The following is a 13,344-nucleotide window of genomic DNA, read 5'->3' on the forward strand; positions in this document are numbered from 1 at the left end:
ATGAGTACACATTTTAGATTTTAAAGCTGATTATTTTTGGTGCAAGGTTATGTAAGGTTGATTTGAAATGCATGTTAACAGTGACTACATTTATATGTAATTTATATCTTTTTATAAAGACACCTGACATGCCATTAAACAACATTTCATTTCATTTCATTTATAAAGACACATAGCCTACTGTTAAAAGACTAATTAGATCTGTAAAGGATGAAGGTGATCGGTCCAAATACACCGAACAATTTCAGTCATGCACCATTTTTTACTTGTGTATATAGTTGCATGATATGGGTTCTGTTATTAATTATGATGCTGGTAAAATCCGAAACCCCAAATTGGTCTTTATCAGTTTGCTTCAATAACTTCAAGATAATCAGTTGGAAAAATACTTGATATTTCCAGTTAGTTGAAACAAAACAAAATATCAATGACATTTTATTCACTGTCTTGTACATGACTTTCCTGCAAACTACCTATTCTTTCTGTTGGTTCACTAACCTACATACCTATAAAAAGATTATTAATTATATATAAGATTTATATATTATGTAACATTCCCCCTGAAAACAGTTGTGTAAATTAGTGGGTCAATTGATGGGGTGGAGACAAGGATTTTACTAAGATATGATTTTACTTGATTAAAATTTTTTTATTGATATTATATACAGCAATTTCTGCTCCAACGATTCCTTCTGTTCATTTTCAAAGAAAGATGATTGAAAATTATTCTTGGGGAAATTAGTTTGGGAAAGCAGGATAACTTTGTTTAGGCTTGATGCAAAAACAGTGAATGTTATTATTAAAGAAATTAAGTCTGATGGCTGACCTTTGATGACATATATTAATTGAGTTGAATATTCTGACAGAGCAAATGTAACTCCAATTGATTCAAGGCATAATATTTTAAGTAAACTTTTTCGGGAAATGCTCTACAATCAAAATGAATTTTAAAAAAATTGTGACGATATTGTGGTATTCTTACAGAACGATTGCAAGTTGTATAACCATCGAGTGTTGTTATTCTCAGTTTAACTCCAGATTCATAATTATATTTATTTTAATCTGATATTATTTGCAGGTCATTGATGAACTTTCGTCTGCTTTGTCTATGAAAAAAGAACAGATTGAAACAACAGTCCATGAAAACAAATCTGATGAAATCTCAGCAATGTTCAATATGCTACTACACAAAAAACGTATAGAATCAGGTACAATATAATTTATATCCATGCATTAAATGCAGCTCTTCAGATCTCTTCAAAAGTAAAAGATGCATGTCATGATAATTTTAATTTGACATTTGATCATACTGTATAAGTTTTATATTAATTAAAACCAAGTTCTGATGTCTGTAAGCACTTAATATATTTTAACAGCACTTCATGTTTTTAGGCTACCATAACTTTTTCTGGAGATTGGCATGTTACAGTTTTCAAAACTAAAACACTAATTAATTTGTTAATATCATTTTAAAAACAATTGTTTTGTAAGGCATGCACTATTGGCATGATTTTAAATTATGTATGTCTCAAAGTTATTTTGTAGTTTGTTTTAAAGATAAAGGACAAGGCCCCAATATGTATGACTTTTTATACGCCCACATTTTCATGTGGACGTATATTGTCGTTGCCCCTATCCGTCTGGACGTCCCTCCACAATTGTTTTTGGACACTTTACAGGTCACAATTTTTATCTGATTTCAATGAAACTTGAAATATAGGTTTATCTCCCTAAGATCTTGGTTCCTTTCTATATTAGCATGTACCAGACCGTAACTTCATGGATTATGACCCCTGATTGTACGAAAAATCGCGTTTTTAGCTTATCTGATTTTGTTGAAATTTTAAATGTAAGTTTATAACCCAAAGATCTTGATATTCGCGCATATCGGACCGTAACTTCCTGAATTATGGCCCCTGATGGTACGAAAAATCATGTTTTTTAGCTTGTGGTCCCTCTACAGGTCACAATTATTATCCGATTTAAAAAAAAACGTGTGAATATATCACCGTTACACTGTAATGATGGTTGAGTTCGAATTTCGTGAAAATCAGACCAAAACTGCCGGACAAAATGGCCACCCCTCGTACGCTAGTAATGTAAAAATATGGTATATCAAGGTTGTGGACCAAAACTGACAGACAAAATGACCGCCCCTCGTATAACGCAAATGGTGTAAATATGTGGCATATCAAGGTTGTAGACCATCTAGAGGCCACAATTTTTTTCCGATTTTGATGCAACCATAAATTTATGCTTATATCACAAAGGTCTTGGTTCCTTTCGATATTCACGCATATCTGATCGTAACTTCCTGAATTATGGCCCTTAATCGTATGAAAAATTGCGTTTTAAGCTTGTGGTCTTCTAGAGTGAACAATTTTTATCCAATTTAAAAAAAACGTTTGAATATATCACCGTTACACCCTAATGATGGTTGAGTTCAAATTTCGTGAAAATCAGACCAAAATTGCCGGACAAAATGTCCGCCCCTCGTACGCTAATAGTGTAAAAAATATGGTATATCAAGGTTGTGGACTCTCTAGAGGTCACAATTTTCACCCACTTTTGATGAAACTTAAAATGCATGTTTATAACCCAAAGATCATGGTTCCAGTCAATATTTGCGCATATCGGATGTCAACTTCCTGAATTGTGGCCCCTGATTGTATGAAAAATCACGTTTTTAGCTTGTGGTACCTCAAGAGGTCACAATTTTATTCCGATTTAAAAAAAAACGTTCGAATATGTCACCCTTACACCTGGTTGAGTTCGAATTTCATGAAAATTGGACCAAGACTGCCAGACAAAATGGCCCAATGCCCTCTAGAGCTCACAATTTGATCTGATTTTGATGAAACTTGAAATGCATGTTTATAACCCAAAGATCTTGGTTGCTGTCGATATTTGCACACATCGGATCGTAACTTCCTGAATTATTGCCCTTATTGTACGAAAAATCATGTTTTTAGCTTGTGGTCCCTCTAGATGTCACAATTATTATCTGATTTACAATAACGTTCAAATATATCACCATTACACCATAATGTTTGTTGAGTTCAAATGAAAACTGACAGACAAAATGGCCGCCCCTCTACGCAAATTGGTAAACATCTGGTATATCAAGGTTGTGGACACTCTAGATGTCACAATTTTGATCCGATTTTATTGAAACTTGAAATGCATGTTTATAACCCAAAGATCATGGTTCCTGTCGATATTCGCACATATCTGATCGTACCTTCCAGAATTATGGCCCTTGCTTTTTGTATACCTTGTTCTCTGTCTATCTCTTGAAAAATGTATCCTGCCTTGCAGCCGCTGGTTCTAGTTAAACTTGGAACAATTAACAAACCAATCAGGCAGACATTTTACATCAGATACAATGGAATATTAACATAAGGAATACTCGAAAAAATACCACATTACAATCATAAAACAGATAATCTGATTAAAATCAGATGTTTTTAAATTGGTTTTTCGTTTTATATTCCATATTTCATATATTACCAGACTTTTATCACTGTGTCGTGTTCTGGTTGTGTATTGGAAACAACCATTGAAAACACAGCTGACCAGATCATTGCCCCATAATCTGTCTATAAAGTTTACAAAAAGATCAAATGATTGGACTATTGATGCATTGACAAAGTTTAAAGTCATATGCATCAATAGTCCAATCATTTGAGAGAGTGAGAGCAGGACTAGTTTTAGTGCACATAAGATGGATGACTTTTCGGTATGTATAGCCAATGGTTACTATATCCACTTTGCAGCAAGTTCACACCAATCCGATTAAAATTAATTCAGCAATCTTCGCTCAAAGTCGCAAAAAGAGATCTCCCGTAAAAATGACTTTGCCAATTATCGAAAAAACTCTTAATCCCCTCAGATGCCAGTGACGTCCAGGCCCGCAGCCAGAGGGGGGCAAGGGGGGCAATGCCCCCCAGAAAAAATGTTTTCCCCCCCCCCGAAAAAAAATTTGCTCTAAAATACCTACTGTAGACTGTGCCGGGTGTGCCCCCCCTAAAAACTTCACTGCCCCTCCGAAGCTAGCAAGCTGGCTACGGGCCTGGTGACGTCACAGTGACCGAATTCATATTTATTCCTTAATTACCTATATACAGCTGGTGTGTGTATTCATTAACGCCTGACTGATTCCTTAATCCCCTAATTAAATAAAACAACTGACTACGGAATTATTAGAGTTTCACACTGCGTAGCTTGTGTGAAACACGATTGTTTTTCTTAAGATTATTATTCTTATTATTAAGCTTTCATATTTTATATGAAAGCTTATTGTTTCTAACCAGAGCATCTTTCTGAAACTTTGACCTACCCCTCCAAAAATGGGTGGCAGCGGTTGATTGAGTGTTGATTAAATATATTTTCAAAATGTTTTACGAATCCGAATTTTCCGAACAAAAAAACTGATAATGCATAGTTGTAACTTTGTGGATTTTTGTCATATTTTAATAATTCTTTTTTCTTTGGGTACCTTGAAAAAAATAATTTTCATCTGCAATTTCAGATTTTCGAATTTCGAAAAATTCGTCACTGTGTTTTTGACCCGGAAGTTCAGACCAACTTTTAAACAACTTTTGTAATATTTGCACGATTTTGTTGAATTGTGGTATGTAAGTGGATCTTACTGATGCGACGTGAAAGATGTCATTAGAAATTTCCTAACTTATCTCCCCTTGGACAAATAAAGGATCAAATTTTTTTTAAAAATCGACGAAATATAGGTCAGATTAAATTGAGTTTTTAGCTCAATCCGGAAGTGCCACCATCTTGAAATGTGAAATATCCGTAAGGCTTTTTTGACATTTTACTTACAGACAAGGGAATTATATTTTCCGAATCCTTGAAGGAATGCCCATAAAATGTAGTGCTTAGAGTTTTGATTTCTGGCAAATGATGGACGCCATTTTGAATTGAAAATGAAAAATAGTGAAAAATCCACATTAATGGGCTTGAAAACATACACAAAAGGTCGTGTTTTAGAGAATCTGTCTCCTATTACCGAAATTATTACATTTCTGCATAGCCCGGCTCAGACACAAATTTTTGGTATTTCAAGATTTCAAAATTTCGAATTTCCACTTTGACGTTTTTCGTGCCGACAAAGTTGTTTACAGACAATTTTTTTCTTAAGATTCTGTCAAGCTTATATCCAAGAATCTAATCTTTGGATCTTTCTAAATCTTTAACCTGTCTCCAAGAATGGATGTTGACTTTGTAATACATATTTTCGAAACACTTTAAAAATCCGAAATCACTAAATGTTAATGACAAAAGAATTAACCTACATAGTTGTAACTTTGTGAATATTTGACCTATTTTACATATTCATATTTCTTTGGGTACTTTGAAACATTTACTTTAAATCTGCTATTTTCGAACTTCAAAAATTACGTCATTGACATATTATTTCGGAAGTAAAAACGAATTTGACAACTTCTTTAATATTAGCACGATTTTCATGAAATTTGGAATAAAAGTAGACCTGATCCATTTTACTTGAAAGACAAAGTTATTTGGAATAAGCCGTCGTTTCGTGAATTGGTTTCCTGTGTCCGAAGGTTAATTGCACGACTTTTTTTTTATCTTAATTTTTAAAACTTACAAACTTAATCTACATATTCGAATAACTGGGGTCAATCCGATTCGAAAAATATAAGATTCATTATAAGTTATCTCAGTTTATTGTGAGATATTTTCTCGGCATTTTTCCAGCAACTTTCTACTCATTTTCAGATTCTTCTGGTTTTAAACGACTTGATCGATTTTTCAGAAACTTCTGCAATGGAAAGTAAATTTTATTCCAGCAATACGGTCTCAGCAATATCTTTTTACTTTTAGATTACCTTTTGGCCAGGTGGAATGGTTCTCGATATATTTTAGCAGTCTATTAGTTGACTCGATTTCACTCTTCAGCCCATTTCAATACTTGCTACGTTAAAGCTTAGCAACCTAAAATTTAAAACGTAGACAGATATCCAGATCATAAAGCCATTGCCGTTAATTATATCGATAATTCACCTTTTAACCTAATTCAAGTGGTCTGGGGATATTAGACTGAACCCCGTAAGTGCCGTAATCTGTGGGGGGGGGGGGGGTGGCAAAGTTAATTCTCCAACATAAAACCTATTCAGTATTTATATTCCAACAGTTTCTGACATTTTTGGAGGTTCATGTTTGCGCAATATTGTCCATAGCATGGCTTTGATTTTGTCTGATATATGGAAACACATGCTGTCCCACACAGCCAGGTGCTCTTTGAACTATAGAAATATACTATTCAAAAAAAGTAGGGGATATTTGATTTTGGGGGCATAATACTAAAATATGCAAATGACTACGAAAAAAGTCACTATAGAACCTAACAGAAGAAACATTTCCAGTTACATGTGACGCCCAAACGCACCAATAGCTACCGCATGGAATGCAGGTGATGCTTGGGATCATCATGGGGGTCCAACCCAAGATTTGCACGACTCTGACTTTGAATGTTACAGTCATTGTGGCATTGAATTCCAGGGTGGAAACATCAGTTTAATTGTTTTAGTGACCAGAAAACAAATTTTGATATGCGTCGGCTTACCCAAAATGAAAGGTTACGTGCCCTTGGCATGCTACAGATCGACACAACACAGGCGGTTGTGGCACGGACGATGAATGTTTCTCAGTCTGTCATAAGCAGGCTATGGTCCAGATACCGTGATACACAATCTGTACAGGACAGATCACGCTCAGGTCGACCAAGGTCGACAACTCAAGCCCAGGATCGATTTATCCGTACCTTGGCCTTGAGAAATCGTGTCATCACAGCAAATCAGATCAGCGCTCGTCTTCAAACAGACACTGGTGTGAGAGTGAGTGGCCAGACGATTCGGAATCGACTGCATAGGGGTCACCTACGCGCCCGACGTCCTCGCGTGATCCCTTGTTTGAGAGATCATCACATTCAGGCAAGACGTCGTTGGTGTAGGGATCGTCAACACTGGGATAATCGACGCTGGAGCAATGTGATGTTTTCAGATGAGTCAAGGTTCACTGTTGATTTTTTGGACAGACGTAGAAGGGTGTGGCGTCGTCGAAACGAGCGCTTCCAAGACGTTAACGTCATCAGACATGATCGATTTGGGGGTGGTTCTGTTATGGTGTGGGGAGGCATCACTGTTGCTGGAAGAACGGCTTTACATGTTGTTGCAGGGCGTGCTACAGGCCAGTACTACCGGGACAACATCTTGGCAGTCCATGTTGTGCCGTTCGCACGACGTCATGGCCGCCGTTTCATCTTCCAGGATGACAACGCAAGATGTCACAGGGCCAGGATCGTTACAGGTTACCTCCAACAACAGAACATCACCACATTACCTTGGCCAGCACTGAGTCCCGACCTCTCCCCCATCGAGCATGTCTGGGACATGCTTGGACAGAGGTTACGTCAACGTCAACAACGTCCTGCCAATGTCCAAGAACTTGCTGCTGCGTTGCAACAGGAATGGGACAATCTGGACCAAAATGACCTTAGACGTCTCATTAGAAGTATGCCACGTCGGATCAATGCTTGTTTGGCAAACAGAGGAGGATTTACCCGTTACTGACTTGGTTGTGATGCTGTGGTAACTTTGCTGTTTGACCCCGGGTATCATTTTACCCTTATAATGGTCAGTCTGTGCCTTACTTAGTCTAACGATCATTTGGAATAAATCGATGAATGTGAACTTCATTTCATTTTGTCATTTGTTTCTTCGTCAGTTTCATTAGGTGACTTTAATAACACTTAAAAATCAAATATCCCCTACTTTTTTTGAATAGTATATCTTTCAAGTTTTAAAATAAAAAAATGAAAGATCTGTATTTTATAATCTGGAACGGGGAGTCAATTCGATTACAACAATAGAAGTCTCAGTTATTTCCATTTATTTTTCCAATTATTTTTTGCCGCAGGGCAATGTTACTCACTATATATACGCATAAATATCAGCATTTTCCAGCGTCAGTCATTTCCCCCTTGTCAGTGGTACAGAACAGAGGCCCTGACAAGAACAGGTGTCTAATTATTCGAATGGGCCGATCAACTGAGGACCCGTCTATAAATTGGGGTCCACGTTAAAGATCCCTTGGCAGTTGGAATTCGATATAAGAGTAGGCCATAATGCCGCTGCCCGGGCAAAATTTCCCTCATAGCATTCTGTATAACGTATGCCTGTCTTAATTAGCCCAGTAGAAGCAGAACAGCAGGACGTTAATGCCCATTTCATTTCATTTTAATAACCGTGCAATTTAGGGTTGTATAACTTTCCAAATGATCATCCCACGACACAATGTACTTGTTCGACATTTTCCTGCCATTTATGAGTTATTTCCGGCCATTTTCATTTCATTTTCTCCCATTATTCAACATCTAGATCCGTATTTTAATCTTCTAGAACGGGGAGTCAATTCCCACTTATTTCCCCGATTTTTTTTTGCAATGTTACTCACAATATATACATATACGATTTTTAATTTTCGGCAAATCTTCGCTGATATTGGGCACCAAATTTAGAAAATTTAAATTTTGACAAAAAACTTTTTTATTTATGAATATTTTTTGGTCGTGTTTTATACAGAATCTAAGAGTTATCTGACTTGAGCAAAAATGTTTATTAATTTTGTCTCAGTAATTTTCCTTGTCTGCCATTGGCTAATTCAGTTTTTCAGTCCTAGATTAATTATTTATTGTTCGATTTGTATAAAACAAAGTTCATATGCTCCGTTGTCTCAATTGTCATTTTTTTTGTTACCGATAGAAGTGGCGTTATTTTACCAAAAACTATAATTCTGACAGTTTGGTACCACTTTTCAAAAGCAAATATTATTTTTTTTTAAAACTAATATAACTAGAAGAGTGGCCTTCAAAGGCGGAAAAAATTGTGAGCTCAGTTTTTTTAATTTCGATTTCATTTTCGAGCAAATTCGATTAAGAGGTGAAAAAAGGTGTAAAATTGACCTATTTACAACCCATTCAGGCTTTTCGAATTTTAAAATATGTCTATGTAACTTTATAAACTTGTAGCTATAATCCATACGAAGAAAATGTATGTTAAAATTAGTTTGTAGTATGAGCATTTACCGAGAAATGGGCAATTTTGCATGAGACACTCTTTACGCTATTTTGCCTGTAAAAGAGTCAATTATTATTGGATTTTCAATTCTTTTTACCATTTGATGCCTAATGCCAATGTGGACTAGGTCAAATCATTTTAACATTTACACTGTCCCCGGAAATGACGTCATTTGGGCAAAAACTGTATTTTTAGCCTTCAAAACAGATATTTTATTCGAGTGAGTCTGATTTGTAATGTTATATAAAATTATGATATTTGATTCCTATCAACAAATAAAATGAACCCATACGATCATACAGATACCACAAAATGGTTTCTAACTTCTATGGTTGCAGAGAAATAGACGATTTTCTACAAGTCACTTTTCAAGGTTCTTGGTCTTCACATTTATATATATTTGAAGATGTCACCCCTAGCTACCTACATTACAATTAACATAAACACAACAATTTAGACATAGATTAAAATATTAAAAGAATACAAAGAAGATTATAGACCTAGAAAATAAGCTTATAATATTAACTATATACAGTAGAATCTGCATTAAGCAGCCACCCAAAGGAAATTTTCGCGGCTGACCGCTTAACGGTATTGGCCTCTTAATAAAATCTCGGTGCTTTTTGTGCTGACACCAATATTACGCTTGGATGCATTGGAAGCAAACATCAATACTTGCATCGGTAAATTTGACTGTCGCTGAATCTTGCGCCGAACAAAAATTCTTTACTCAAATCTCGGACATAACTTTTGTAAACTTGTCATTCTGTACCAACCTTCGATACTACTGTCTACCATTGTGATGCATTCGATAATATTTATCCATTTTTGTGAAGAAAATCGATGAATTAATTTGATTTTATCAAAAAAGCACACGAACAAAAAACCATCGCTAATTTTATCACCGATTTACAGGGGGTGTAACTCTGTATGTAGTATTATAGGAGGCGCTAAAATGTCTGTTTAACAACAAAGTGGCAATGGAAAAGAGATACTAGATGATCGTGACAAAACTCGCCTTCGCCGGTACTTTTATTTTATTCAGTCAGTATGAAATAATGTTTTGTTACGCATGAAAATAATGATCAGGTTAGTCGTTTAATAAAACAAAAAATTAAATAACAGATAATCCCGGGTTTATTGGGTTTTTTTACATTTCTTTTTACCTGATCAGTGGGGGACCAGTTAATTAACTACTACTCACAGGATTAACAGGGGTGTTACGAAAAACGACAAGATGGTATCATTCAACATTGGCCATTGAATGGGTGATGTTTTGTTGAATTTATTAGTAAAATAGTGACCGTTGGCCGCGTTAGAGGAGTGACTGTTGAATAAAAAGATGAAACAATAGAATTTTTACGGAGGGAATTTATCGTGACCGCTTACAAGGAGATGTCGTTTAATGGGAGTGGCTGCTCATACAGATTCTACTGTACATGTATTAAAATATTACAATTGACATACATTCTTATTAAAATACTCGTTAAGAGGACTATGCTCTAAGATGTTATATCAGTGTTAAGGTAACCCATAATTAATTCAACCATAGAAAGGTAATTATAGGGTCTTGATAGACCGTGGTGACATGGCTCTCCCCGGAAAATATGGCGTCCACATCATCAATATTTGGGATATTGTCATATACATGACTACGGCCATACAGCCAACATAGCATGATCTATATCAATATATATATATATATATAAAAAATATGCATGTTTACAGTAAGTTATAGTAATATATTTGACTAAAATAAGGTAACAAAATAATTAATTAAACCCTTCAACATTTGTGCTGCCATGAATATGATTAAGGCCATGGTGCCAACATCACATGACGAATACATAAGTAATAGATAAGTCAAGGTCTTAATCTTGAAATATCCTACTGTAATGCCAATTTTTACATCATCACTCATAAGTAATAGGCATAGGCGTACGCGCTGGGGGGGGGGGGCGGCCGCCCCCCCATTTTGTGCACCAAATGCTGGGAAAATTTGGGCACACAATTGTACTTTGTAAAAGTTGTATTAAAAAAATATTGTGTTCTTGAATGTGTCCAATTTAATAGCGAATTTATTATTATTATGTAACATACTAAGAACCTAACTACATTTTTTGGGCACCAACCACCACTGCCCCCCTCCCCAGTCAAAAATTTCCCCGTACGCCTATTGTCATAGGTAATATGTGGAAGTGTGATCAGTCTTTGATACCCATATACATGTAGCTAACTATAGCACCTTATATCAAAAAGAAAAAAAACCACTACTCGTTTTAAGCACGCCTCTTTTTTACAAAGCCTTTTTGTGTTTTTGTGGCATGGAATTGTCTTACCAGATCTTGGGAAATTAATGGCGAATAATCCAATGTGGCCCTTTAAAGTTCTTTAATCTAGTTTTGTACCAAAACTGCCCACTATATATTGAAGATTGTAAAATTTTAGAAATATGATCTTCCTCAAAATATGTGGTCTGTGTTTGCGTCATTGTCATGTCTTTATCAGGTGTATTAGGAATATTAGTGTAAATATTGATCTTCTGTTTTCAAATTTCATTTGTAACTTCTTTAACTTCTGTTATAAAGGGCAAAATGTAAGACAGGCCTCCTGGCCTAATTTTCAACCCTTTGAAAATAAAGTTATTATTATTATTATTATCTTGTGTATTAGACTTTGTGGAGTTATTTGGGTTCTGACTACCCATTGTGTTAGGCAGATTATGGTTGTTATTAGCTGGGTGCATCTGTAGTTTGAGAAATATCTGAATTGATTTCCTCAGGGTTGAAAATTTCATCACTTTCAATTGGGTTTGTTGGCCTTTTAGAAGGATCAATGTAAGGACGTAAACGGTTGGCATGGATTGGTAATTTTACAAGTTGGTGATCTGCATTTCGACGAAGTTTATAGGTGTTATTGCGTAGTTCAATGCAGATATAATAAGGTCCAACCCATTTCCTTTATTTCCTTTGAAGTTTCTTACTGAATCCTGTTTCAGTCTTAGAACAGTATAACCATACCATTTGTTCTTCTTTAAACTTGGGCTTTTCAGCTTTCTTGTCATGCTGATGAGTGTACTTTTTTTGAGCTGTAGTTATGTTTTTCCTTGCAATATCTTTCACAATCTCTAAGTTTTGTGTAATTCTTTCATAATGTTGTATGGCATCCTTGCTGCCTAATGTTTCGACTGGTAGCAGTTCAATATCTATTGGGAGAGTATGCTCCTTGCCAAACAACATTTGAAATGGAGTTGCACTGTAAGCCATGAGGACTGCTGAAAGAACATCTGGCCAATCAGACTGGTCTGGTTTGATATAGGCTTGTAGTGTGTTGTATATGGTTTGGTTCATACGTTCACATGCTGCGTTGGTTTGAGGCTTATAGCTTGCAGTTAGTAGTAAGCTTCTTAATGTGAAGTAGTTTGCATAATTCTACCAACAGTTTACTCATGAAGTTTTGTCCACTATCTGTCAAGATTTCTTTTGGTGTCCCATAGCGTTTCTGGGTCCAGATTCAACTGAAAATATGCAGACAATAAGTCCAGTGTGGAAAATATAGCTGGTTGGGATTCTCCAATACAGTCAAAGACATCCTCCATCCTGGGTAGGGGAAATGTTATAGGTTTAGTGACAGCATTAAGAGCTCTATAGTCAATGGCAAACCGTAGCTCTCCAGATTTTTTTCTTAATTAGTACCACAGGAGACATCCATTGTGATGTAGAAGGTTCAATAATTCTGTTTTCTAACATCTCATCGATCATCTTAGCTCTTCTTTCATCTTAGGAGTGGCTCTGTAAAACCGTTTCTGTATTGGTTTGGCATCAACAGTGTCAATTCTATGAAGTGAGTTTGGTAGGGTGCATGAACCAAGTTCTGACATGTTTTTTGCAAAAAGTTTCTATTCTGCCCAAGGAATTTCATCATGGCTATCTTCTGGTGTTCTGTGAGATCTGCCTCTGTTAGGTTGATGCCAATAGACTCAGCCTCTTTGACCCACTTTCTTGATTGTTCATCATACTGTGAGCTTTTGTGATGGTCCGAAGTAAAAGAATTGATTTCTGAGACTTCATCATGTAAGGTATTTAGAATTTCCTCCTCTTTGAGCCATGAAAATGTTCCGACAACTTTTTTTTCACGAAGTGTAATGTCTTCATTGGTTGGATTAAGTAATTTACATGATGTTTGGTTGTCCCTTACTTCTACTACACATCTAGCTCCAAGAACA

At 35.8% G+C, this 13,344-nt stretch overlaps 1 protein-coding gene across 1 annotated transcript in view; it reads left to right on the forward strand.

Annotated features, from left to right (window-relative positions):
• The window catches only part of LOC126819206 (uncharacterized), a 129,261-nt gene that overhangs the window by 72,727 nt on the left and 43,190 nt on the right, over window positions 1–13,344 (forward strand). The window contains exon 8 of the mRNA XM_050547113.2: window positions 1,079–1,208. Coding sequence (XP_050403070.1) covers window positions 1,079–1,208 — 130 coding nt within the window. The remainder of the gene's footprint in view (window positions 1–1,078; window positions 1,209–13,344) is intronic.

The sequence above is a fragment of the Patella vulgata genome, chromosome 4 (assembly GCF_932274485.2).
Source record: "Patella vulgata chromosome 4, xgPatVulg1.2, whole genome shotgun sequence".
In the NCBI taxonomy this organism is placed as follows: Eukaryota; Metazoa; Mollusca; class Gastropoda; family Patellidae; genus Patella; species Patella vulgata.